Source organism: Poecilia mexicana, unplaced genomic scaffold (assembly GCF_051168715.1).
Source record: "Poecilia mexicana isolate PSO_F unplaced genomic scaffold, ASM5116871v1 scaffold_5, whole genome shotgun sequence".
NCBI lineage: Eukaryota > Metazoa > Chordata > Actinopteri > Cyprinodontiformes > Poeciliidae > Poecilia > Poecilia mexicana.
The window spans coordinates 15,073,661-15,101,347 of record NW_028263374.1 but is presented as its reverse complement, the minus strand read 5'-3'; the positions used below and the strand labels follow the sequence as shown (position 1 = coordinate 15,101,347).

General features: G+C 39.7%; 3 protein-coding genes across 6 annotated transcripts in view; 1 reads left to right on the top strand and 2 right to left on the bottom strand.

The window, feature by feature from the left end:
- Nucleotides 1–3,677, top strand: part of LOC106928190 (AMP deaminase 2-like) — a 36,436-nt gene extending 32,759 nt beyond the window's left edge. For all 3 annotated transcript variants that reach the window (XM_088005599.1, XM_015004276.2, XM_015004278.2), the window contains one exon: nt 277–3,677. In XM_088005599.1, the coding sequence (XP_087861725.1) occupies nt 277–492 (216 nt within the window). In that variant the 3' untranslated portion in view covers nt 493–3,677. The remainder of the gene's footprint in view (nt 1–276) is intronic.
- Nucleotide 3,678: 1 nt separating this feature from the next.
- Nucleotides 3,679–14,060, bottom strand: eps8l3a (EPS8 signaling adaptor L3a). Of its 2 annotated transcripts, XM_088005601.1 has the most exons (20): nt 11,240–14,060; nt 10,660–10,736; nt 10,501–10,574; nt 10,346–10,413; nt 10,107–10,265; nt 9,152–9,301; nt 9,013–9,077; nt 8,788–8,891; nt 8,039–8,163; nt 7,823–7,928; nt 7,669–7,742; nt 7,518–7,592; nt 7,276–7,421; nt 5,574–5,853; nt 5,445–5,488; nt 5,270–5,366; nt 5,069–5,173; nt 4,894–4,979; nt 4,078–4,210; nt 3,679–3,986 (listed from the first exon to the last, which is right to left on the bottom strand). In XM_088005601.1, exons 2-20 carry the CDS (start codon nt 10,719–10,721, stop codon nt 3,975–3,977), a joined length of 1,965 nt encoding a protein of 654 aa, XP_087861727.1. In that variant the 5' UTR covers nt 10,722–10,736; nt 11,240–14,060; the 3' UTR covers nt 3,679–3,974. The 2 variants fall into 2 exon arrangements, with proteins under 2 accessions (XP_087861727.1, XP_014859766.2); XM_015004280.2 differs by lacking the exon at nt 11,240–14,060 and having other exon boundaries at nt 10,660–10,832.
- A 1,088-nt stretch (nt 14,061–15,148) lies between these two features.
- On the bottom strand, nt 15,149–24,165 carry LOC106928184 (interferon regulatory factor 6-like). Its single transcript, XM_088005598.1, has 8 exons — nt 23,900–24,165; nt 23,387–23,569; nt 21,545–21,740; nt 21,379–21,471; nt 21,021–21,287; nt 18,376–18,768; nt 17,340–17,458; nt 15,149–16,163 (listed from the first exon to the last, which is right to left on the bottom strand). Exons 2-8 carry the CDS (start codon nt 23,558–23,560, stop codon nt 15,930–15,932), a joined length of 1,476 nt encoding a protein of 491 aa, XP_087861724.1. The 5' UTR covers nt 23,561–23,569; nt 23,900–24,165; the 3' UTR covers nt 15,149–15,929.
- Between the last annotated feature and the right edge of the window lie 3,522 nt (nt 24,166–27,687).

The following is a 27,687-nucleotide window of genomic DNA, read 5'->3' as shown; positions in this document are numbered from 1 at the left end:
ATTTGCGTTATAAAACAGTATCTCAAAAACACGGTATCTCTGGAGGAGCTGCAGAGATCCACAGCTTAAAAGAGAACTTTTTTTTAACAGGACAACTATTAGTTTTATCCTCCGCAAATCTGCCCTGAGAAGTCCCTGTTTGCAGTTTACAACAAGCCACGCAGGGGACACAGCAAACACAGGAAGGTCTTTTGGTCACACGAGACCAAAATTGACCCACACGCAAAACTCTTTGTGCTCCAAACATTCCCAGTTAAATTTATTTTCAAACCACAGGTGAAGAGCTACTGGCTTGGCCCCAGTTACTACAGAGAAGGTCCTGAGAGCAACGACATCCGGCGCACCAACGTCCCCGACATCCGTGTGGCGTACCGCTTCGAGACGCTCACCGAGGAGCTTAACCTCATCACCCACGCCGTGCGCACGGACGAGCTGGACGGCATCGACGAGGAGGACACGCTCACCATGGGCCCCGTCTCTGGAGGACACTGAGACGTCAGCCCCCCCCCCGTCTCTCTCTGTTAGTCCCCCCCTGAGTCTGCGGCCCTCTCAGCATGCCCCTGAAAACGTGATGTGAGAGAAAAATCTGCTGCTCTTTACACACCACTGTAGAAGTCTGCTATGCTGCTATCGCTGTGTAGCTATGAATCAGCCATGGTTTCAGTGCTGCCGTTGTTTTTATTATTGAAAATCTAATCATGCATTTCAACAAGTTTCCCAAATTTTTTTATTTTATTTTATTTTTTTTAGACATTTAGCTTTGTGTCTGTTGCTCTCTGGTAAACTGTGATCTCTGATTATAGATGCAGAGTAGCCATAACTTCAAACTGGGATCATTGCGTCGGGTTGGTCACACCTTGCAGAGCAACTGACTTCGACAAAAGCTTCGTGTGCGATCCTACTTGTTAGTTTAGAATCCATCGTTTGCCAAGTTGGACTTTCATAGTCGGTCTTCTGGGATTCAAATAAGCTCTAAAAGTAAAACGCAAGAAAGAAACATTCCTAAACGAAAAGAGAGTTTGCTCATTTGTTATGTTTTATGGTAGCAGAGCTATAAAGAGCACAAAGAAATGTGGATGAATGCTCACTGCATTGTTGGATTACATCCATTTAGTTCTTTGCATGCTCTAAGTTCTTCATAAGCACCAAAATAAAACCCTCACCGTGCCTTTCCATTACTACCTAGATGCAGTGCATGTCCAGTTTTTCCTTTCCTTCGTCTTCTTTGTGAATCGCCACACCAGGCCGGCTGTTGGAGCTGAAACCCAGCCTGAAGGTTCTCATCTTCCTCTCTACTTCAGCTAAACAAATACTCTCCTGCATGCCCGCATGACTGATGTACGTGAGGAGAGAACGACCTGTTTACATCCGACCGTCACGGAAAGCGACGCTAACCCCCGATCCAAACTTCTGCATGGTGGAAAACCAGCAAACCGTGCTGGGACACGGTGGAGGCTGCTGCACGGTTCTGTAGCGTCATTTCCAGTAACGGTTTCTTTCTGTCACTCCACACGATCCCAGCTCTCATCAAACACTGAGATTTTGGGTCAAGCGAAAAGTAATCGGAAAATGTCTGTAGAGTTTGCAGAGCTGTGTGTGTGTGTGTGTGTGTGTGTGTGTGTCTTTTATAGATGAAGAAGAAGAGAAACCGTTTGGTACGACTACAGCAGTTTCCGACTAATGAAGGATGATCTCAGAGGACTTTATGTGATTGTTAGAATTCAATTATGTTTTTTAAAGCTGAAATGGAAGTAAGACCATTTTGTAAATCTCAGTATATTGAGGAAAACTCTAGATTTTGAGTCTGTTTGTTTTTAATATTAAATAATGAACCAGTATTTTAGTGCCCACTCTGCTCGTTTAGTATTGTGGAAGCAAATTACCCACCAATATATACATGTTGTGTTTAACTGATGATGAATGGTGTCGCCTCTTTTTAAAGTAGCCAGTAAGACACCAAAGCACGAATATAATTATGCATAAGATTAGCCGAGTTAAGTATTCCTGATATTGTTTGGTGCAAATATTTTTTTTGTTTGTTTGTTTTTTGTTGTGCATTTCTCTGCCTTTCACTCGAAACGTTTCGATGTTTAATAGCGACTAAGTTTTATACTTTGTGAAGATTTTTTGTTTGCCTTTTAAAATTAGGAGTTCATTTTGTTCTTGTTCAGCGTCGGCCATATTTATTGACACCTTCGGTAAGGATGTGTAAGGACTAGTTCGTATTTTATTGCAGGATCTCACCCTGAAAAATAATAGTTTAATTTTAAAGCATTTATTCATTGGGGGGGAGAAAAACTCAGGTTTTACTGCATCTCCTCTTGTCATCATGGTCACTTTGTAACAATTTACCAAACTGCAGTCGACAGAGAGAGGGATGTTTGACCATTGCTTTTAAATGGAACGGTTTATACCTTTTTTTTTTTTTTTTTTAGCTCACCCCAAAAAGGTTTTCTTTATGATTTCATTGCAGAAGCTCGATTTGATATCCGATGAACCGTTTGATTGACTCATTATCCTGCAGAAACACCTGATGATCACCCATTTCCACCTTTCTGGTAGCATCCACCAGATTATTCTTACAGATTTCCTGATATTTCAGAGAGCAAATAGAGAATAAAGTATTCAAAAACAGGCCCACAGCATCACAGATCCTCCACCGAACGGAACAGTGGGTGTGAGGTGATTTTCCATGTACTGTTTCTTTGTTGCACCAAACCCATCTGAAGTCCCAGCTCAACATGTTTACGTGTTTATGTTTTTGTCATGAAATGCTTCCTAATGCTGCAGTTCTCCCTCAGTGAACTGTGGAGCGTTTTTTTCATAACGGGATCGATGCGGGTTCTGATCCATCACAGAGAGAAATCAACCTTCGTGTCAAGTCATAGATGGGATTCAGGGAAATAAAGTCATAGATTCAATTCAAATTCATTTTCACAGAAACTTTGAAAGTATAAATCAAACAAATGCCTTATTTAGATTTATTTTAAAGAGATTCTTATAGTCGTTATCAGGGGTGCCAGTAAATGTGGCCGGCGCTGCGACCCGGACCGACCCGACTGTTTCCACTTTTAGTTTCCGCCCACTGATCTCTGACCCTGCTCACTGTCTGCATCATGTCCATACTACCTCACAAACACAAACCGTATATTTGTGCTTTCATTGGTAGCCGATATTATCCACAGGATGAAAAACTAAAAGAATATTTTGGCCTTTGATTCACTGAGAATTGGGTCAGAACGGCTGGTGTAACTGGCTGTGGCCAAATACTGGTTTCTGCAATTGTTGAGATATTATTATTAGTAGTAATAATATATTTGCCCCTGTAAATGGAGAGTAAAGCTTCATGATATATAATCTCCTCAACACTGTGACTTACGTGAAGCACAAAGAGACAACGTGCAGTTATTATCCACGTTAAAACCTTCATCGTTTGGCTTATTTTTGCCAAAATACGTTTTGGCAAAAATAAGCCACGTTTTTGTTTTGCCTAAATTGTATTTTTTCCTAATGGTCTTGTTTTCTCACAACTGTGTCACTTTTTGTTTTAAATCCTGCCTAATTTGACTCCTGTCGATTTGTAGCCTTATTATTGCTCGAGACGGTCTGCCGCCATCTTACTGATGAGGTACGTCTGTGATAACTGAATTAAAAATAAATAAAGCATGTTAATTCACCTCAGGTGTGCCAGAGTTTTACTTTAATTTGCAAGTTACACAATGATTACAAACAAAACACTTCAATTATTTGCAGTAATCCAGTTTATAATATAATGTTTTAATAGAGATTACAACTTAAAATAGTTGGGATAAATGGTATATTTAACATGCTTAGCATTTAGAACAACATGAGGAGTTAGTGCTGATTTCAGAAAGTGACTACAGTATCTTTACATGATGCAAATCTGCTATATTCTGCTTTTTGCTTCCAGTATCTAGTCCAGTTTCCTTGTATTTTCCAGCTGTGATGATTCTTCAGCTTGCATCCTGGGTGTTTAAAGAGAGAATGAGTTGTTGGCGCCTACAGCAGCAGGAAAGACAGAGGCTGAATCTTTAGTTGAACAGATCAGAATCTTACCACCAAGGCGGATCTGACCGCCTGTAGTTGGAAGAAGACCCGTCCTCCTTCCTCTGGACACACCGACTTCAGCTCCTCCCTGCTCATCCCCAGCAGCATGGAGCCGCTCAGGACGCCCAGGCAGCGCACCGTGCTGCAGTCAAAGCAACGCTGGAGTTAGTTAATGTGTAACCGAGCCGAGCCATAACCTCAGAGGGTTTATTAGAGAAACAGTCACTGCAGGAAACAAACGTCTTGGTGTGTTTAACCAGCAGAGAACATGGGAAGCATTTCAGGTGTTTGTAACGAAAAGTTTTATGTCCTGGTAAAACTTTTCGTTAACGTCCATCGTGTTGTCGCCACGAACTTGGCATGAAGAGAGATACCAGAAGTCCCCTGTGGACTTTGACGCAAGCTGTGTTGGGAATACGGCAAACATTTGGAAAAAGCTGCTCTGGGTGTACGAGACCGAAATTGGGGAGCAAAAATTTAAAAAATTTGCTGCATCTGAATACACTATTTTCACCATAAAGCCTGGAGGTGGCAGCATTATGCTGAGGGGATGCTTTTCTTCTGCAGAGGAAGAAAATCTACTGGTGGATATACAGCAGGAGATGAAATCAGGTAGACACTTGAATAAAACCAGTTTGAGGCTCCAAAAAGACTAAAAATATTAAGAAATGGTTTAGATCACATGTTGGGATGGTCCAGTCAAAGCCCAGACTAAAATCTGTGGCCATCCGTCTTAAGAGATGCGCTTCATCCTCTGCACAAGTTCAGGCTCCTCTCATGAATGTTGAGAGAGCTCAGTGTTTGCTACAGTGTGCTGTCACTCACATCGGGTTGAATCCCATGTGCTCCAGCCAGGCTTTCACCTCCGGTGGTTTAGATTTCCTCGTCAGAACCGGAGACGTGTCAAAATCCTTCATGAAAATAGAAGAGGCATGTTTTCTTTGTGTGTGTGGACAGTTTTCATTTCACCATCATTTCATGTTTTCTGAGCGAGAGCCACCTCATAAGACTGAGCGTCAACATCTTCCAGGACGTTGTTTGGGACGTAACCTTCCTCTCCTCTGTTGTTTCTCACTTTCCACCACTTCTTTGACTTGTCCAGAAGCTGCAGGAGAACAAAACCAACAGAAGAGATGGAAGATTGGTTGGTCTCCTTCTGAAAGTCTCATCATTCTTGGGAACGAGGAAAACAGATACTCACATCGACTACTTCTCCTTTAGTGACGGTGAGCTCCCTTTGGTTTCTGGATATGAAGTCATATTTGACGCGCATGTCGCATAGTTTCACCTCGACCGGCCTGGAAGTCGCAGGGAGAAGGAAAACCTCAGAGCTGTGAGATTTAAACCTCGACGAAGTGTGTAACCGGTGCACTTACGGTGGTTTTTGTCGTTCTTTTGGCGGCCTCCACTTGGCATAAGTCTGCGCAGAAAGTGCAAACAATAAGTTATTTTTCTCTATTTCTCTTGAGCAGAAGGAAGAATCGTTGATTAAAAGTCCACCTGACCGGCTCCTCCTGTGCTTTGTGTCCAGCTGTGTTTGGTGGCGGCTGCAGGCTCGGTGGAGGCCGGGGACTTTCGCGCTGGGGACTCTCCTGCCGGGGACTCTCCCGCCGGGGACTCTCCTGCCGGGGACTCTCCCGCCGGGGACTCTCCTGCCGGGGTCTCTCCCGCCGGCTCTCCGGTTCGCTGGGGGGAAGCTCTCCAGTCACTTCTGGGGGCTGCCAACCATCAAAAAACTGCATGTTGTAGACTGGGATGTCCTCATCCTCCTCTGGCCACTTGGTACTGGCGATAGCATCAGAAACATTTCATCTCGTCAGGTAAACCGAGCCACGAAGTGGGTATAAATACAGAAAAGCTGTGGTTCCCCTGTCTTGCTCTACATTTTGCTTTAGTGACATCGGTAGACAGAGGGCCACGAATGCTAACAAGACAATTTGATCAGAAGAGAGTTGCAGCACAAAAACTGCCACAGCTGTGATCTGATAATGACATCCTGTAACATTACATTAAGATGTGCAGACACTAGATAAATTCAAAGTTGAGATGGTTAAAAGTTAAAGTGAAATGTGAGGGATGTGTTATAGTCTAAATCATTATTGTCAAACTCATTTTCATTTTCAAAGGGCCGGTTTAGGAAGAATGTACCGGTATTAATATAAGTAATTAACAACTAAAATATTATAACTTTCTCTGCATTCATTGAAGTACTTCTAAAAATTAAATATTTAACATTGAAATAATTTGGCTCCGTACACATAAAACTTGATTTGATTTGACTAATAAAGTAATATTTAAGCACAAAACTGATATTTCTGTTGCTCTTAAGAGTCTATAGGGCCACAGAAACAGTTTTGGCGGTCCGGATTTGGGATGCGGGCCTTGAGTTTGACACATGTGGTCTAAATAATTCAGATAATTAATATTTGACCACTTGGGGGAATCCATAGAGCAGGAAAAATATAATTCCCAGGTGGACAGTTGATCTGAACATATGAAATAAAAAGTGAGAAAAAAATTAAACAAGATGGAAAAAGTGTTAGACCCAGTCCTGATGCAGCAGAACACTGTGAACTACATCTCACTCATCCCATTACACATTAAACTTTCAGAGCACATTAAAAGTGAGGAACTTACTGAGAAAGTGTGAAACTTGATGTTCCTCAAAATCTCCCACGTTTCCTCAAGGTTAGACCCGACAGCTCACAGACTGTTCGTTCTGCAAAACGCCCAGCTGGTCTGATGGGAAACTAAAAGCAGCTTGTGGAAATGAAGGAGAATTTGTAGAACATCAAGTTCTGTCGATTCTGTAAAAAAAAGTAACTTCACTCCTATTGTGACAAATTCATGTGTAGTGGAGGCGAATAGGGTGAAATTCACAGAATCCTGCTGCGTCGCGACTGAAAAAGTTACTTTTCTGCGACATCGCCGTGTCTTTTCATTTTTCAATATTCCTATTAAAGGATGACAGAACTTTCTGGGAATGATATTTCAACCATCTATGAGTCTCCCCAAGTGGTCAGATAATCATTTGATGAATTATCCAGACGGTAAGTTATTAAACCATAAGTATTGATATTATTGGATTGGTCACAGTTGGATTGATTCTGCACCAGTGGCAGCTACAACAGCCCAGCTATGTTGGAAGGAGATATCGCATTATCCCTGTCAATAATAGGCTGGCAGTGTGCTGGGCGTAGCAGGAACCTGGGGATGTTCCAGGCGTCTCCCAGAGACTGCCACAGGTTGTCCTCCTCCGAGGACGCCTCCTCGCTCAGGAGACGGATGCACTGAGGCGTGAGCAGCGGGGCGACGATGGACGGGGGGATGGCTTCAGAGCAGTGAGAGCACACCTGGTGAAGAAAGACAGAATTAACGCATTGCAACTTTTTCCCGATCAAACAGAAACGAAACAAAACAGAAAAGTTTAGAAATACGAAGTCACTCACGAATGCCAATGCAGAGAACAACGAGTGGACAAAGTCGGGAGCGGCTGGATTGTTGATCTTTCCGTTGAGCTCTCCCTGCGAAACAACGCCAGCGTCCGTTAGAGCAGGAAGAGGACACGCACCACGACACCGTGCAAACAGAGACACACACCAGAAGGTTGAAGCCAGATTTGATTTTATGGAGGCAATCTGAAAACTCCTCCTCGGGCGGCATCCCATCCCCTCCTACACGGATCAAAAGCCACACAGTGATGCATGGGCATGTGAGAACACACGTCAGTCTGAGGGCTTTTAATGAAAACTACCTTTTCCTTTTTTCTTTTTCTTCTTCTTCTTTCCACTTTTGGCCTCGGCCGCGGATATTTTCCCCATGAAGATCTCGACGTCGGTTACGATGTGGTTGAGAATGTCCTGCACGGAAAGAAAACTGAAAGTCTCATTCACAACATTTCCTTTACATTTCACTCCTTCCGGTGTAAAGGACTGAAAAGCCAACGTTGCCTCAAGTAGAGCAAACTCACAACATTCCTGTCCAGTTCTGTGTACGGTCGAGGGGGAGGCGACGGAGACGGCATCGGTGGCGGGACGTCGTCTTCCTCCCCGTACCGACGCAGGTCCAGTTCAGGCTCAGGAAAGTCATCCTCAGCTGGGTGAAGAAACAGGAACATTGAAGGTAAAGGTAATTTTATTTCTGTGGCACATTTTCAGCAACAAGGCAATACAAAGCGCTTTACAGGAATTAAAAGGAAATACAAACAAAATAATAAACCAAAGGAAAGACCAAAAGAAGAAGAGGAGTCTAATGTTGACGCAAAGTATGTAAACTAGATGCTCCTATTCAGGGTTGCTAGATAAGTATCCTCTGGTCTAATTCCATTTCTGGGTTGGAAGAACGGGAGTCTAAAAAGTAGTCTAATTTTGTTGATCCAAACGTTGTAAAACAAAACAGATTTGGGGAAACAAAAGTTTCTCACATCACACTTTTATCTACTATTTCCACTCTTTGTAGCCTTTTCTGGGTGTTTGTTTATAAGATCACATAAAATAGACAAAGACTAAAAACAACATTATTCTCCAAAACATCATTTTCATCAAGTTTTCCTGAATGGAAAGCTCTAATATTCCTGTTGATTTTTAAAAAAAATCCAGAACACATCTATCTTGTTAGCGATGCGTTGCGTTTTGATGGATCGTATTTTCCCATCTGAAACTTCTTCATTGCTGTCACCATTTTACATTAAACCACCGTTTAATGATTTTTAAGTCTCACCGTTGTCAGGCGGAGTCCATGGTGGCGCTTCATGCACAGGCCTCGGCTCTGCAGGCTTATTGGGCTGTTTCACTCTTTCATGTCTGCCCACAGTGTGTCCATTGCTGCTTAAAACACACACACACACACACACACACACACACACACACACACACACAAAAACAACAACATTATGAGTAAATAAAACAAACAAACCCATCCACATGTAGCAGGATTTACTCCCACCTGAGGTGTGAACCCTCTCTCTTCTGTGACAGAGCTCGCACTAAATCCTTTGCGATGAAATCGGCCTTGGACACAACAGAAAACATTAACATCTTTTGTCTTTCTCTTCTCAGACGCTCCTCCCAAAGCTGCGTCTCACCCTGACTTCATCGCATTGGAACAGGAAGATGGTGGTGGCGGGTTTTCTCCTGTTCTGGACGGACAGGATGAGCAGAGAGTCGAACACACCGGCGTCCAGGAAAGCCAGCAACTCCTTCATTTCACCAGCAGAAAACGACTCCAGCTCTTCCTGACGAGGCACAGCAGAGTGATGTTAGAGCAGCTAAAACCACAACATGATGCAAAGAAGATCATCTGCCTAAATACTGAAGAATACTTTTTTTTTTTTTGCATTAGTTTTCTTACAGGGTCATATTTTTACTCAAGTAAAAGTAAAAGTAACTGTCCAAGAAAGGACTCAAGAATAGTAAGTAGTTAAAAGGCTTTTCAAGTACAGAGTAGATGATCAGAACATCTGATTTAATGTTTAAAAATTATTTAATCAGATGGACAAAAATGTAAAGTTATGTTCAAATCCTCGTATTTTAATATCAGGATAAAAAATATTTTTTTAAAAATGCATACAAACAAATGATTACAAAGTATCAGATTCAGGTAGCACTTTTTTAAATCGTAAAAAAAACAACATGAAACCGAAACAGATGAAATACTTTGTCAAATGGCACAACAGGTAGAAAATAACATTTTTAAAACATAAAAAAAATAAGTCTTACTTTAGCTTAAGCAGTAGATGTGTTTGAACTGCCTACATTTTTGTTTTTTCTTTATTAGGTGAAGTTAATCAAAGCGTGTTCATATTTTATATATATAAAAAAAAAAAAGACTAAAGTAAAAGTAAAACATACAGCGCTCCATTTTTCCCCAAAAAGTTACTCAGATAAATGTAACTAGTTCCTCTGCTTGGGTCGCCGTGTGAACTGATGGCGGTGAAGCAATATTTCAGATTTCATTGTGTTTTTATATTGAAAACTTTGTGTTTCGTGGTTCTGACAGAAAACGGTGGACCACCCTCGCCTCTCCAGGCTGCAGCTCACCTTGGTTTCGTAGTCTGTGAGCAGCAGGTTGGCACCGCGGACCTCCAGCACCATGTTCTGACCCCAAATATGACCCGTTTGATCCAGAAACTGCAGGCGCTCCACGCAGTCGTGGATGTTTCTGAGATCCCTCCCGTTCAGGTCGCAGGTAAACAAGTGCTGGAGCAGATGAACCTCTAGTGAATTATTAAGGCCAACGACTCAGAGACGTGCAACTTTACAGGTTGCCGTGGTAATACCTCCACTCTGTGCTCTGATTTCTCCTCCATCATCTTGTTCATTGATGCTGCATACTGCAGCCTCTGCACTGTTGAGCCACAAAGCAGAACTTGTGAGTGATAATTCATCGATAAAAAGGTGTGAGTATTTGATCCTTGCGGCACTGATCACTCACAGTAAATCGACTTTGCACTGGGTCTCGAGATGTTCGATATTTGGGAGGCGGAATCATCCATGTTGGAAAATCCACTGGGTCAAAGGGAAACAACACCCAGAGGTGATGATGAGGAAAAGACCAGTTGGGTATCAGGAAATGACAGCATAAAATACGTACTTGGACTGGAAGGACATGTAGCTGCCGGTCTCAGAACCGTACGGACTGTTGCTCCTGAACATCCTGTCCTGACACACCTGCCGGATCACACACAACATGGACACCAAACTCTAGACGTCACAGGTGTTTGCTGGCTCAGAAGAACGCCGAAATAAATCCATAAACTGATCCTCCCAAGAGTTTTCATTACGCAACACCAGCTAACGGCAGAAAACATCACAATTGGTTCTGTTTGGGCTCAGAAACTCTTTGTAAAACCCCAAATTCCAGTAAAAGGTGTTTTGTTCATCATTACCTGGCTACATTTAGCAATGATCAACCAGGGAACGATAAGAGGTTTCCAATGCTGACTGATTTTCAAAACTACAGGTGTTATTCCCAATTACCTGAAAATATTTACACACAGACGACTTTGGTGTTTGAAGAACATTTTGCTCACTGAGTTTATGAAATTTTAACCCTAATGGGAATAAATTAGAGAAGCATTCATATTGCCAGGTTGTCTTAGAGGACCCTCCTCCGCACTTTTCAGACAAAAAGAACTGTTCACTTAATCCCGACGTTCTACCCAGCTTCCTACCTTTCTCGCACTGCTCCTGGTGATTTCCTCCTGCGTTATTTACAGCGGTTCGGCAGCAGCATCCAGCTTCAGTTCATGTTTTAATACTTCACTTCGACGGCGTGAACCCGAAACTTCCTTATGAAGGAGGAGGACAAAGTCCGCTGCCAGGAGCAAAACGATGCGTGCAACAGCGACTCGTCTCAGGTGAGGGAGGGAGCTTTGGTGTGGCTTCACAAAGGTTAAGAGATCCTGAAGAAATTCCCTACAAGGGAAAAATGACTCAGATTCCCAACATTTTATCTCTGTGGTTTTGCTCATCTATTCACCATAAAGACTGTGGATTAAAATCCTGGGAAGAACTATTTAGTCCCAAATGTTTGAGTTCATCAAATGAATTTTAACATCAGAGGAACATAAACATACCTAAGAGCAAATACTGAATCGTTTGTGAAATTAATTTATTTACTGAAATTGGCTACCAAACCAACCTGGCACCATATGGAAAAGTAAATGTTTAGCAGATGATTTTCTTGCAATAATTATGTTAATTCTGAATATTGGAAGGTTTTGTTTGTAAACAGCTTTTTAATTGGATTGCAGTCTTGATGACTGTTAAGCCTCCATTTTGTTTGTTGCGTTATTTTTGATTCAGTTCATTAACAAACTGATGGCCAAATGTTCTCCTTCAGGACTTTTTGCAAGAGGAATGAATTCATCTGTCCAACAACTACAGCACAGCGCTCAACTCCTAAAGAAAAAACAGAAAATCATCTTAACTCAAATATATGACGTTAGTTTCTATTGAGACTCCTGTGATTTTCAGACGTCTCAATAGAAATAGTTTTCTAATCATTCCCAGCCTGTCGGTGACTTTGTTTCTCATCTGAATCGGGGCGAGATGTGGTGCTGAGTTGTGTTAGCCTACTTCATGTTGTCAGACAGGTAATGTAAAAATGTCTTTATTCTTCGTTCTAGTTCATCACAGTTAATTTATGATTTATGTGATTTATGTAAATCATCTTGGACCTCCTGCTCTGTCACTACTTTATGATTTGCAACTTTTATTCTTCATATTTTTTTTTTTATGAAATGTGGATACAAGTCTGTAACAAAGTATTTGTGACTTTAACAGCTTAGCTTTTCATTGGCATTGTTCTTTGTCAGTGCGTTTCATGAAAGGAAGCAGTAATAGTGGACAAAGCCAGGAAATTAATGATGCATGTAGGACTCTATTATTCTTTGTTACCCATCTAACCATTAATGTGTGGACTCAACTTTTCTCCATCTTCTGTTTTCATACCTTCAGAGTCGATGAAACATTAACCAGGACAAATTCCTCTGTGACGTAACAAACAGCAGAGTCACATTTGGCTCAGAGGACGAACAAAAGCATCACAAACAGAGCGAGCCTGGTCCCAAACAGACAGATTAAATAAATCAGTGATTCTTCAGAATAGGGACAAAACAGGTCCTATGGATAAAACACAAAATTTGAATAAAATATACACAAAATATATTTTTTTTTTTTTCAAATATCTGACTAAACTAACCTGGGTCATGTGAGCACAACAATGTATGTTTTCCTGGTGTTTGCTGAATATTTTTTGATTTTAAACATTGTAGTAGGTGGATGGTGTCTGTAAAAGCCCTTGTCCAGGAGCAGAACTCAATAATAGTTTAAAACAATTAAAGAAATACTAAGATAATATATTATGACAATTAAGTATAAGTAGTCATATAAATAATTATAAAAGTATCAATAAATTGAATTAAAAATCATTTTTAGATATTTTCCAACTCCATTGAAATTTGTCCCTAGTTTTTGTCAACACCGTCAGACATGAAAAGAATGTAAAAAAAAAAAATAAATAAAAAAAAATCAGGCATTATTGGGGGGCACCAGAACTTCTGAGGACCCCATGACCTCTTCCTTTCTCTTCCTTTGCTAAGAGGGCTAATTAGCTCTGGTTAGCTTAAGTTATTCTTTAGTTTTTTTCTTCTGTTTAATTCCTAAGTTGTTTGTCACAACCATGATGTGTCAACTCCATAACTGACAATTTACAAAACTTTGATGAAATTTTGTGAAATAAAAGCTTAATTTTAGTATATTGTAAAGATTTCATGGACCTGATGAGCTACAATATGGCCTCCATAAATTGAGGTAGTTTGGCATTTCGTCAACTCCGTCAGTTTTTGTGACGCTTTCAGTGAAATTGTTGACACATCTCACTTAAATGTGCAATTAATTCATTTTAATGTGTTTTTAAATAAATTGCATTACATCACATGTATCAAGTTTTTCATTTTACTCACCAGTTTGTCACCACCTTCAGTTCTGTGTCAACTCCGTCAGATGGCCTTTTTGTTGTTTTTTGTTTAAATTTTTTTTTTTTTCTTGAGAAGAATTTGTCTGTAAAAATGAGTAAAATATCACTAATAGGGTATTTTAAAAATAATTTTATATTTATTTTTGTCAGATGGTGATGACAAAGTTCTGGGTCAGGTCGATTAAAAATGTAATTAAAAAAAATGTTGCAACTGCGAGCCTGCACCTTAGCATCTTTACATTTCCAAAACATTATTTGTCATATTTGCATACAAAAGGTTGAGAAATAATAATAATAAAAAAATGGAAAAATTAAAACCCATTTTGTCCCTATTCTCAAGAATCACTGAAATACAAAATGATAATCGTTACAGCAGTCATTCATGCAAAGTGCTGCTGATGATTTAAAAAGCTTCACTAAAAACGGGGTGAATTTCCCACTTCAGTGTTTTTGATTTTACAGTTATAAATATTCCTAAACCAACAGCGTGATTCTGAGACGGAACAAAAGTGATACATGGTTTTCCCAAATAAAAAATCTGAAATGTGTTTTTGCCCACTTTTATCTGATGTGCAAATAAGGTGAGGGAGAAAGTCGTGTAGAAGTTTAAAGATGGATTTGGTTTTAAAACAATATCTCAAGCTCTGAAGTTTGAGTTTTTAATGTGATAAAAGTTACCAGGACAGTGAGCAGACTGCAACGTATCGAGTGTAAAATTAAAATTCAGATGTGGGGATGTTGGGCTCAGTCTGTAGAGGCAGGAGGCGGGGTACTAGAACTTCACATGTTCTAACATTATTCTGTTTAATATTATATATTTAAAACATATTTAAAATATCTATGGACTCTGCTACAGCTGCAGATTCATTAAAATTAGTTTCAATTTATTTTGATTCAAATTTAAATTATATTTGTTATTTAAATTAGTTTAATTTATAAATTAATAAAAAGCACACAAATGCTTTTTAAAATGTACTTTAATAAAAAACATTTGAAAAAGCAAAATTTAAACATTTTGCTTTTGAAGAGACAATCGTCAAAGTTAAATCTGCAAAAGGAAAAATCCAAATTCCCAAATCAGTCTTAAAGTTAGTTATTGCGTAGCAACTAGATTATATTTTTCTTCTCTCTCAAAACAGAAAATAGTTCAGTGAACTTTGGAACTGGTGTCCTGTCAGGGTTTATTTTTAGAAAACTCGATATCTTTGCCAAATGAGACATCTCCCTTCAGAGAGGCTGACATGGGATTTAAAAATCTGCTGTAAAAAGGAATAAAGGTATAAAACCATCAGCAAAATATAGACAAAGTAAAAATTACCACCACTAATGAATGACTGAGTTTAGTTTCAGCTCTGGCGTTGAATCTGTTGAGCACATGACATCATGTTGAGCTGAAACTCGCACTGCCAGCTGAGTTACATCAGCACATCAATGTTAGTTTACCTTCTGGATTACCAACCAGTCGGCTGCAGCACAAACTCATGCAAGAGCAGCTCTCCACACAAACAATAAGTAAATCATGGTTAAAGTCTAATTTTTTTTCCACTCTGCATGTGTCATCGTTGGAGCCCAATCAAAAGTAATAAAGTAATCATAAAAATGTGTTTAATGGTACTTTTATTGATAAAAGCAAACACAGGGTAAATACATTCGACAGATCATAAAACATTTCAGCACCCCAAAGTGCAAAGAATAAGGACAATACATATCAATGTTGTCAGGTTAGAATGTGGCTCGATACAATCTGTAGCTAAAATATGTGTACATAAAAAATATTCAACATTTCATATGGAAAAAGAGAAGCTGGAAGATCAGCAGCTGGTCAAACTCAAATGTTCCCAAGAAAGTGTTTTAACTTAATTCAAAGGAGGATAAAAAGGGAACCACATGTAGACCAAATATTCTTATGTGCACTGTAGAAGAATCAATATCCATCCCTACGCTTATTCACATTCATCTACATTTTTCAAAAACAAAAATCTCTTGCTGGATGCATTTTTATATGGAAAACAAAAAAAGTATAAAACTGAATTACAGAAAAGTGAATAGGATCAGTTTCATAATCCTCTCGTAATGTCAGACGATCACATTGATGTAGATGGAGATAACTCAGAACAATATCTGTAACTGATTAACTATGATAAATATTCCTCTGCAGCGAGGCGGACTTTGGCCTGCAGAACCACCAGCCATCTGCAGCGTCTGCACAGACTAATGCACTGCGTGGCGCAGTTTCACAAGAAAAAGCTGAACAGCACAAATCCAAAAGTATATTGTGTACACTTCTAATCAGGATTACATACAAGTACTTGTTTCCTAACAGGGGGGGGGGAACCCTGCAGTGGTGAATAATATTTGTATAAAATAGTTGGTTCACAGCTTCACTGAGTCTGCAGAGCCTGGGCAATGTTCAGGCCTGGGTTGGGGGGCATAGCCCCGCCCCCCTCCTGGCCCTGGTGGTTCTGCAGCAGGGAGTACAGCTCCTTCAGGTGGCTCACTATATTGTCCTTTATATCTGGGATTGAAATCTGCAAGCGCATGCTGCTGCTGTCAAAAGAAAGGTTGTCATCTCCGGAAAACATCTCGTTTATCATCCGAGCCACCACAGGAATGACCTGAAAGGATGAAGAACAAGGAGTGTGAGAGGAAAACGGAGGACCGTCTAATGAGTCCAGTCTGCATGGGCAAAAGACAAATTTACCGTTACATTCATCATGATTTTTCGCTTTTGATTCATTCTATACTTTTTTTTAAACCAATCAGCAGTGAGAAACTTTTAAAGGGGCAGTTTTATGCATCAACTTTTTTTTTTTTTAGCTTTACATCATGTTATAATTCCTCCATTAAAAACACACCTGCAGTGTTTCCTTGATTATTTCATGCATGTCTGAGAAATCCTTTAATCTCCCATGGCAACCATTCAGCCGTGCAAAATGCCTGGAGCGCCGCCTTCAAGATGTCCTCAGAGAGGGACTGTCATGTCAAATGAAATTATAAATTCTCCACAAACTTTAGGTGCCGACTACTTGACAGCATGTCATCAGGAAGGCAGACCAAAAAAAACTCAATTGTCCCATCACAAAAACAAATGTGGTTTTCTAAACTGAAGTCGAAATGCAAGTTGAACTTTGATGTTTGGTAAGCATGGTGGAGGATCTATGATGCTGTGGGTCTGTTTCTCCTTTGAAAGTAGAATGGCATCATGCATTTTCCAGGTACATGGTGCTATTTATTAGTCATAATGTGATCTTCAGTTGTTAGAAAAATGCTGCAAAATTTCGTAGTGTGACGTGTTGAAATTGGCCTCTGTTTCTTTAAGAAGCTCCTACTCTGACACTCCACCTTCACATCAATGAACCTTTATGAAAACCATTGATTCCTTAAAGTTGTAGTTTATGAGGAGCCCAGCAGGCTCACAAGCATTTAGGCTCCCTGAATGGCTGGCAATGGAGATTAAAGTCAAACATGCATGAAAGACTCAAAGCAACACTGCAGGTGTGTGAAGGAATAACTGACATAATATGAAGCTAGAAGAGAGATTTTACATAGTACTGGCCTTTTAGTGTGCGTGTCACATTAATCTCAGATTAGAGAGCTGCTCTTTTAGACAAATCAAGCATGAAAACACAGCAAGATCTGCTGGTAATCCAGAATAACAAACACCAGCCTCATCACGAGCAGCAGTTGGAGGAGAAGTGAGGAGTTGCTGGGTTTTTATGAAATCAAAATGGTGTTATATCATAAGTTCTTAGTTTTGGCTATTATTTAAGTTAAAGTCCTGTGTTTCTCACCTGGACCATGATGAGTTTTCGCTCTTTGGGTCTTCCATCGGGCCATTCCTCTCCAAAGCAGAGGCTGATTTCAAACTGAGGAGGGCTGGTCGCCTGGCCACGCTGCTGCGCTACAACACCTGCATAAATAAAAAAAATAAAGGAAAACTATAGTTATGATGTCACTCTAAAACCTCATCACAGGGTTCCTACACACACACTAATGTTTTTAGAACTTTGAATTCTTCTGCAGCCCAGACTTATATTTATTAACTGATAAATGGATCATAAAAAACATGGGCAGATAAACATAAGATGAACTGATGTGTAGATGGATGATGGAGATTTGTAGGACAAATAAATCAACCATGGATCGATGGATCGTTGATTAATGGATGGACAAACAGATCAATCCAACTATTGGACAAAGAAACAGGAAATAAAGTCTGTCCAAAACTGGAAAATACTTAATTTTTCAATATTTTTAGACTCCGTTACTAATATTCCTGATATTTGTCCTCTGATGGTAAAAATATTGCATAAAATGGTAACACTTTATTTGAAGTCGTGTGCATAAGACTGACATGACGCCGTCAAAAACATGACCTGTCATGAACATCAAGAAGTCTTTATGAATGTTCATGACAGTTGTCATGAAGTGTCATTTGGTAAATAATGACACTTTTTATGCAAAGTTGCATTAAAAGTCCATTAAAAGTGCCAGCTTTGCATGATTTTGTAAATTATGTTAATTTAATGCAAAGTTGGCACTTTTAATGGACTTTCAATGCAACTTTTAGAGCAACTTTGCATTAAAAGTGTCATTGTTTACCGAATTACACTTCATGACAGCTGTCATAAGCATTCATAAAGACTCCTTCATGTTTATGACAGTGTCATGTCAGTCTTATGCACACCCCTTCAAATAAAGTGTTACCCAATAATCTTTAGAAAAGTTCAAATGACGACCCTCTGGGTCTGCATCAACATTTTAGATGCGTTACTTTGGTAAAGATACTCTCTCGTTTTAATATTCAGTACTCTTAATTGTACTTACCGCTGAGAAACGACTCCAGACAAAAGAGCTTGACCTTCTTCTGCCGCTCTATCAGATTTGGCGCCGCCGGGTTTGGAGCGCAGGGGCCCGACCAGTACACCTTGCACTGGCAGAGTCGGATTGCGTAGATATCGTGGCCCCTGATCTCCAGGATCAGACCTCGGTCCATCACATCCAGCAGCCGATTGGTGAAGACCCTCTGCTTGTCGTTGGTGATGTGCTCCGTGGTCGGGAAGCGCAGCTGTGCCAGGTTCACGGGTCCGAACAGCTCCTCCTGGTTGACCATGGGCCCCAGGTCCCCGTAGAACAGCCTGCAGCCCAGCGGGTTGCTCACAGTCACGGTGGGAGACACCTCCTTCCCTCTGTACAGGAACTGGACCTCCAAGTCTGTCACTGGGTCAAACAGGCACAAAATTAGAGATCCTCTAAAGCACAGAAATGGCACAAACAAGTTACTACTTCAGTTATAAAAATGCTGCATCCATCAAACACGACTTAAAAGAAATTTGACTTTGCAGTTTAACACCTTTAAATTGGGTGTCTGTCTCTTTAAGAAGGTCTTGTTCTTCCCGACTCCCTGCATCCAGCACAACATCACAACAATGCTCCTCACCATGTCATTTACATCCGTTCTTAGGAGTGTTGGACTAAGAAATAGTTTGCATGATGAACTTAGCAGACCTGCAGTTCCACCAGGTGTTTGCTAATCGTTACCGCTAGTCTGCAGGAGCCAAGAGGGGAAGGTGTGGGAACGGGTGGAAGCCATTTGTGTAAATAGGTTTCACCTTGTATGAGCAAGTGTTTTTGCACCCAAATAGTTGCTATGGGAGATAAAAGGGATAAAAGACTCAAAGCAACACTCCAGGTATGTTTCTGATGATGGAACATTGTTATGAATTAAAGCTAAAAAGGTTTATTTTTATTCAATACCCGTCACCCTCTCTTTGAAAGATTCAGTAACATTTGTCTTAACCAAGAATAAGATATTTTACAGACTACGTGTTAGATTGAGCCTCTGGGATCAACTAGATTTACAGTGCTGTGGGGAGGGAGGGGGGGGCATTTGCTTTGAAACCAGCTTCTGTTTTTACTTTTGGGGGGAACGACGACTTTTTGGGGGGCAAAATGACATCAACATCACTAGCGTAGCCTACAGGCAACTTGTTAAGCTTAAGGTGATGTATTAACATTAACTAGCTAGTCATCTTTTAGCTAACATTACCTGCATCCAGCAGCTTTACTCAACTCTGTCTGTTAGTTTGGGGGAAAAACTGAAGAGTTCTTTGCGTTTTTTGCTGGTTTGCTGCCGTGATTCTAACACACCTGCGTAGCTCCGCACAGCAGCAGCAGGTCTCCTTCGCTGCCGCACAGGTGTAAACCCAGCGCGTCGTAGCGCTCATGTTGCGTTTAAAGGCGGCTCAGAAAAACAGGTTACCACATGTTAACAACGGATTAAGCCGTTTTAACTGCTGATAAAAGTGACAGAGGACACAGATATGGGAAATGTAGCCACTACTGTATCAAACTGACATAGGAAAAACCCAGCGCATACAGCGTTCATGTTTTGTTTTGTTTTGTTTTTTTGTTTTTTTCCATTCAGACGGCTTCCTGCGCCCCCCTACAATGGCACGGCGCCCCCACTAGGGGGTACGCCCCACAGAGTTTGGGAACCTCTGACCTAAAGGATTTTCTGATACATAACTTGTGCTTCCATCAAATATGACCAGTCACTCAGATCCTAAGGCAAAGTAGCTCTAAATCAAATCGTCACTTTTCTGGAGTGATTTTACCCCAGATATGATGCACAACTTCCAAAAAATACTTTTGTCTCTTCAGTTTATTGTATATTTTCCCAAAAGTCTTAGAGGTCATCAGGATAATTCTGGCTTGGAACCACGATTTATTTTTACTCCCATTTCATGATCTGAAATACTGAAGTGCAACAAAGTTGTTTTTTTTAAAGTGGGCTTGCAGGAGTTCTTATCTCCACCTTGCATGCAGTCTGCATTCATGAAAGGGATCCTAGTGGAGATCGAGATAGCAAACCTTGCTCCTCAAAGGAGGAGTGTTTTGAATGACAAAACACTTTAACAGGTTTTTACAAGCTTAGTCACTTCTGCATGGCAACATGCAACTGTGTACCCCGAGGCTGCAGTTCATGTTTTCAAAATACAAAAACTGGAGACGGTAAAATGAGGGACTGTAAAAACAGATGTAAATCTCCATGTTCAGATGATTTCCCAAAAGGTCTGGAAACTGGGTCTTTAGCAAGTCTATTAATGACTGTCTGATCAATGTGGTTTTTAATACATGCAAATGATTTATTAAAGTGTGATTTAGTAGTTTACCATAAACATGATGGTAAAAAAAAACAGAAAATCTTGCAGGCAGACAAAGAGATGATCTGGCAAAGTTAACCTGTTTGTGGATGATTTAAGAAAAGATGGATAGTAAAATCACTTCCATCTGTTTTAGAGAACCTGATCCAGAAAGGCATCAACATTTCATGCCCTTTTCAGTTTTTAAAACCTTATTTTGCTAAATTGTGATTATTTTTGGAATTGAATTCTGCAGCTAAACTTTCAAAACAAATTTGTGTGACACAAAGTTGATTTCTGCAAGGGGATAAAGTTGTTCACACTAACTTGGGAGGGAGCTGATCCACGTTTCCGGAGAGGCAAAGAAGACTTCGGAAAGAGGAGCCGGCTGCAGGATGGGGTCAGGCAGAGGGGCAGGGGGCAGCTCATCCATGTTTGTGGGGGGCATCTCTACATCTGCAGGCTCCTCTTTGGGCCAGATTTTACCAGGCTCCTCTTTGGGCCAGACCTCATTCGAAGGTGGACAGCTGGGAGGCTGCATGGAAGAATCGGAACCCATCGGAGACCACATGAGGAGTGGAGAAGGACTGGTGCCTAAAAGAGGAAAGAGGAATTGTTTTGTTTTTTTTTGTTTTCCATCAATTCCTCCTCGTATTTGCAACAATATAAGGGTGTAAACAATCACCATTGGATGGATATGGAGGAAGAGAATCTGGTGTGTCGGGATCCTCTCCAAAATCCTCATCGTAGGGAGTATGTGATCCTGCATCTGAAGGAGCTATCAGGAAAACAAAAACGTTGAAAGATGGAAAAACAATGAAAATCCCTAAAACATCTGAAGAACTTTGTACTTTGGTTACTGTTGGGTTGTGGGATGTCGCAGACATCGTACACCTTTAAGGGATTCATGGGGACTTCCTTTGTGCCGTCATAGACCAGTTTGAATTCCCGGCTTTTGTTCAGGGCGCACCGAAGCTGGGCTTTCCACTTGGCGGGATCAGGTTCATCAACTCCCTCCTGAAACTTCCCGGTCTCCACAGCCCACGCCTGGACGAAGCAGTCACAGAAACAAGATCAATTACATTTTTATATGTTCCAGAACGTCTCATTATTGTTCTGAATATTTACCGATTGGTGTTGCATTGATCACAATAAGTGCAAAAAGCAGAAGACGTGCAACAAAATAAACTCAAGGGTTGGAAAAGTTGTGTTTCAACTGAATTAAACAAGACTTGTTATAAAAATGACATTTTAAATGATCTAAGATGAATGAAAAAATCTGGTAACACTTTATTTGAAGGGCGTGAATAAGACTGTCATGACACTGTCATAAACATGTCATAACACCTGTCATGAACATGAATAAGCCTTCATGAATAGTTATGACTGGTGTCATAAAGCGTCATTCGGTAAATTATGACACTTTTAATACAAAGTTGACATTATTCAAAATGTCTTTGTTATGACAACTTGACATTAACCAAGAAATCATTACTGTTTAAACTTTACCTTTAATAACATAAAGTTACCTAATTTTTAAAGTACAATCAGTAATACTTTTATAACAAATTTATATCAGTAATGATATGAAGTGTCATGACACTTTCATGTTAATGAAAGTGTCATGACAGTCTTATTCAACCCCCTTCAAATAAAGTGTTACCAAAAATCTGTATGATCAGACATGAAAATGATCATGTGATCACTTTTACCAGGCTATATTCTGGGCTCAGGTAGCTTTACAGAGGTACTATCAAAATCAAACCTTATAAAACAAATGTTTTAAAAAATACTTTAAATATTTGGTAGTGACTGATGCCGACAATTGATTGTTAGAGACACACATTTAATTTAAGTCATCACTGGTTTTATTCATGAACCTGTAATAAATCACAACATAACTTTCAGAAAAAAAACAAAAACAAAAACACACACACACAAACACAGCTTAAGTGTATTTACAGAAAATATTTCACACAAGCTATAACACACAAAATGCTTTCATTTAAAATAGGCACATGATACGCTTGTTGGTGTTTATTGCAAAAATATTACATTTATTTACTGGATCTGCTGGATTTTGACATTTTCATATAGAGTGGCCAGACAGTGAAAAGTAGAGAAAATTTAAGAGTTTTATTAAGCTGTTGTGACACATGACAGATAAAAGCTGGCCCAACATCCAAAGCATAAATTGACACAGAATTAAATTTATTTAAAAAAAAAAAAAACCTACTCAAAGCTCACTGTTATTCATGTAAAATATAACTTATTTGGGTATGACAGGGTCAGGTAGACTTTTAAATCACCTGTCCTGCCTCCCCACCGCTGCTACTGCAAGCGATGTTGATTCACATACAATGAGAGTTCATGTTTTCCAAACCAAAACATTTCCAGACACTCGAATTTGTGTTCATAACGGAGTAAATTTGGCAGGAACTTTCCTACAGCCAACAGACTGGAAGTCACAGCAGCAGGTGGGGGAGGGGCATCCAAACAAACTAATTTGTTTGAAACTACAGCTAAAAAAAAAAAAAAAAAAAAAACTTGGCATATCTTGATTAGCAAACAAGCAAAAATACAATAAAAATATATGAAGTATAATCAGTATATATAGTTGTGGGTCCCAAGATAAAATCTTCTCATTTCAAACCGATTTTCCTTCAGCCGAGACAATCTAAATAAATATTTACCTTAAATATGGTGTCCTCGTCCTCGTGTTGGGGTGTGTGTCTAGTGGCGTGTTTCCAGGGGATCCTGAAGCGCATAGCCTCCCGGTCGACCCAAACCAGACCCGGGTACCGAGCGCTGTCCACCTGGGCCATCAGCCACGGCTTGAGGCGGACGCGTCGCGGGGTGACCGCCATCCTGGCCGACTAAATACAGAAAAATATAATTAAAGCGACTTAAAAAACACACAGTTGGCTATAAACCAGCCAGTCCGCCCTGTTATGAGTGTAATTTCTAAACTGCCAAACCACTAAACAATGCAACAACACAAATCCTGCAAATCCGGATTTTCCAAACGTATGGAAGCTGCCTGGCTTCTTCCCTCTGACCGACAGCGAGGCCTTTAACTTGTTCCCACCGTGCAACTGATTTACTTCCAAAAGATTCATGAATCTTTAAACGAGCAGTAATAACGCGGCAAGAAAACCGACAGCAAAGAAAATTGAAGCGCGTTTTGTAAAAACGATCAAACTTACCTGTGCTGAAGCAGGAAGTAGGAGTAAGCCTTCCTTGTTGGGCAGCTGGGAAGAAAGCCGTCCGTGTCCCGTGTGCGGGTCCAAACTCCCACAGACCCACTCCACGTAGAGTCAACTCAGACGAGGCAGGCCGATGAAAAACAATGACTCTAAAAACGTTTATCCCAATAAACACGTTGAGGAGCCGATACAGCTTCTCCCTCACTCGGTTCGGCCCTCAAACCCCTTCTCCTCCTCTTCACCGAAACTCAGGTAGCAGACGTGACGTCACGCCGGTGACACACCTTTTCTGAGCAGCGCGGTGTTGGTTTGTCACGATGTACAACAAGTGGACAGGATGTGAGCGACTCAGTCCAAGACGAAGAGAATCGTGAGCTGAACATGAGTAACTACAGAAATATGTGCTCTACCTTTCTTGACATGCTAGAGTTTGTTTGTTTTTTTTTTTAAGTATCGCAGCTACTAAACTGCGACAACTGACATAAACCGAGTCGTAAAACAATTTTATATATACCACAATTTTTTTTTTCTTTTTAATTAAACAAATATGTTATTTTTGGTGTTTGGCTGGAAAGTTCTCCAGCCCAACACAGACAGAGGACAAACAGCCATGAACACACTCACCTAAGGACAAGCCAGAGCACAGGTGTCAAACTCCAGTCGTGGAGGGCCACTGCCCTGCAACTTTTAGATGTACAATTTATTAGTGTTAAATATTGAAATCTAAGGGTCACGTTGTAATCTTTAGCTGCCTTCATGAGAAGTATGTTGGTAAATCAAACGAAATATTTTAAGCATGAATCTGGGCCTAATTAACAATTTTTTAGGCTTAACTACCTGTACAAACATTAATTGGTAACACTTTATTTGAAGGGGCTTGAATAAGACTGACATGACACTGTCATAAACTTGACATAACACATGTCATGAACAAGAATAAGCCTTCATGAATATTTATGACTGTTGTCATAAAGTGTCATTCGGTAAATTATGACACTTTTAATACAAAGTTGACATTATTCAAAATGTCTTTGTTATGACAACTTGACATTAACCAAGAAATCATTACTGTTTAAACTTTACCTTTAATAACATAAAGTTACCTAATTTTTAAAGTACAATCAGTAATACTTTTATAACAAATTTATATTAGTAATGATTTCCTGGTTAATGTCAAGTTGTCATAATAAAGACATTTTGAATAATGTCAACTTTGTATTAAAAGTGTCATAATTTACCGAATTACGCTTTATGACAACAGTCATAAATATTCATGAAGGCTTATTCATGTTCATGACATGTATGTCATGTTTATGACGGTGTCATGTCAGTCTTATTCAAGCCCCTTCAAATAAAGTGTTACCCATTAATTTACATTTGACTTTAAATTAATGTTGAATAGAAATGGAACTGTAATTGAATCTTTCTGTACATTTAGATTGTTTTGACTCACCTTTCTGGATCTGATTTGGTTTGTTTGACTGGTGAAATGCCTGGACATGACATTTGTTATAACTTACCTCCATATCAACAAACTAGATTAGCTAAACATGATCAGAGTTACTAAGATTCTGTAACTCTAAAATTGTCATGTGAGCTGGATTAGGAGTACACGAGTCTAATTTTCTGAGGCCATAACAACTATAAGTGACAAAATAACAAACAAACGGTTGGAGGGAACCAAGGAAATGACACCAGTGACAAATAAAGCAATAATAATAAAAAGTAAGATTAAGAAAACAAATGAAATGTGTCACCCACTTTCCAGAATAAATTGTAATTCTGCATATTTGTGCCTGATTGGACCTGCTTCTCTGTACGCATGATGCATGAGTGTGTTTGTGTTTGTAAGTAAGAGTGCTCAGAAACAGAGACAAAAGTCCTTTGTTATCAAATTATTTTGAAATGTTTGTCAGTTTTCAGTTTGTTTAGTTTCATATTTTAGGAAAAGAAGCATTACTCATTGCTGACTTGCCTTGCCTGGCAGGAACAAAGGGATTTTCCATTACAACAACAAAAAAACAAAACAAAACAAAGAAAGCTGTTGGATGATGATTCTGTGAGTAGAAGGATTCAAACCAGGCTGATATTTACAAAACCACACCCTGAAACCCTGTGGAGCCTTCCCCCTCGTGTCCTCCGCATCTCCACATTTAGTTTCTGTCCTCAGAGATTCATGCTCCTGTTGCCTCTGTGATGCTAATGTGTTTAGAGATGGGGGTGTTGGAAAGCACTGAAGGGGAGACTGTGTGGGTTATGGCTCAAGGTGAATCATTTCGGTGTCGGCCGCCTGCAGCTTCTCAGATGATTTTCATCGTTTCATGTCGGATTGAGACAGGTTCGAGATAACGCAGAGTCTAAATAGGGATTTAAAAACTTACAAGTGATTATTGTGACCATGTTGCACAAACTTTTGTCTTCAGAATCATTTAAATCATAGCTTAAAGACATGAGGAAAGGCAGGAGTGAACAAGAGGATAATGCAAGTTGTGGTAGAGAATGAGAGAGAAAGTGGGAAAGCGAAACAAAGACATGAGCTCATGAGACTGACTAAAGGAGAGAGTGGCTGGAGCAGGAGACAGAGAAACTGGGAAGATACTCAGGGAAACACAAAAAAGTGAGAGAGGAAAAACAAGGGCAGCTGGAAATAATTCTAACACTACAGAAACTCTAAGACTCATAATAAACTAGAAAGAGACTCCATGCAGCCTTGTTTCTGAACTGAGCAGAATAATAACAAGGAGAAATCAGGATCACAGAAACTACCAAAAGGACTAAACAAAGAAATAAACAACTAGAAACACAACGAGTGATAGACGTAGACTCAGACATAAAAGAATAACAAAATAAGACAACTGGGGAGCACCACAGGGGGGCTGAAGTAAAGAAACACCAGAAAGAGAAAGATCTAACAAAAATTAGTAACAACAGACAGACAAGAAGAGTAAAACAGATAAATAAAAAGAGGAACAACAAAGACACAGAATTACACAAAACCAAATCCCCAAAACCTTCAAGATACTTCAAGCGCAACAAAGCTTAAAAAAAGAATCTAGTGTGCATCATGTTAAGGTTTTGATTTTCTAGGTAAGAGTTTATAAGGTCTGATTCACACCCCAAGAAAATGCATAAAAACTTTGGGTTTTGGATATAAGCCATGACATAAAGCAGGTTTTGAAGAGACCTAAACAAGTTAAATCCATCTTAAAATGGATTTAATGTAATGCTACACCAATTTAAAATGGTGAAGCTTTACCCGAGAAATGTTATTCAAGCTTAAAAGCCATCTGATATGAGAAAATGTGAAAAGGTTTGCCAAGTAGAGACATTTAAAATTCATCCACAGTGATAAAAGATTGTTTGTTAGGGCTTGATGGCTCAGTTATTAACAAAGATGAAGCAGTTAGGTTAGATGGCTTCACTTTACACAAACTAATGACATCATAATCTTGAAAATAAACATTTTGCATCTTTGAAGCATATCTTTAACTGTATTAAAATGTGTTTGATGAGAAGCACACAGGAGTAAATTCTTTTTCTGCTAAGTTTATCTTTCCATTTTTGTAAAATTGTTAGCTACTAATATATGCAGCTCTGGAAAAAATGAAGAGTTCATTGCAAAATGATCAGTTCTCTGATTTTATTTTTATAGTTATATGGAGTAAAACATACATTGTTCTTTTATTCTATGAGCTACTGACAATATGTCTCTGAAATTCCAAGCAACAATTTAGTATTTATTTTCAGAAAATGAGAGTCAAAATAACAAAAAATGTAGTGCTTTCCTA

Bases quoted from the DNA above. Each gene is read 5' to 3' on its own strand.
- eps8l3a (XM_015004280.2), bottom strand. From the start codon at position 10,757: ATGTTGTGTGTGATCCGGCAGGTGTGTCAGGACAGGATGTTCAGGAGC. The intron at 10,414-10,500 runs GTGAGTGATCAG...GTGGCTCAACAG, and splicing joins CAGTGCAAAGTCGATTTACT to TGCAGAGGCTGCAGTATGCA. The intron at 5,367-5,444 runs GTAAGTGCACCG...TGCGACTTCCAG, and splicing joins AAAGAACGACAAAAACCACC to GCCGGTCGAGGTGAAACTAT.
- LOC106928184 (XM_088005598.1), bottom strand. From the start codon at position 23,560: ATGGCGGTCACCCCGCGACGCGTCCGCCTCAAGCCGTGGCTGATGGCC. The intron at 21,472-21,544 runs GTACAAAGTTCT...TTTTCCTGATAG, and splicing joins ACAACCCAACAGTAACCAAA to CTCCTTCAGATGCAGGATCA. The intron at 21,288-21,378 runs GTGATTGTTTAC...TTCCTCTTTTAG, and splicing joins TCCTCCATATCCATCCAATG to GCACCAGTCCTTCTCCACTC.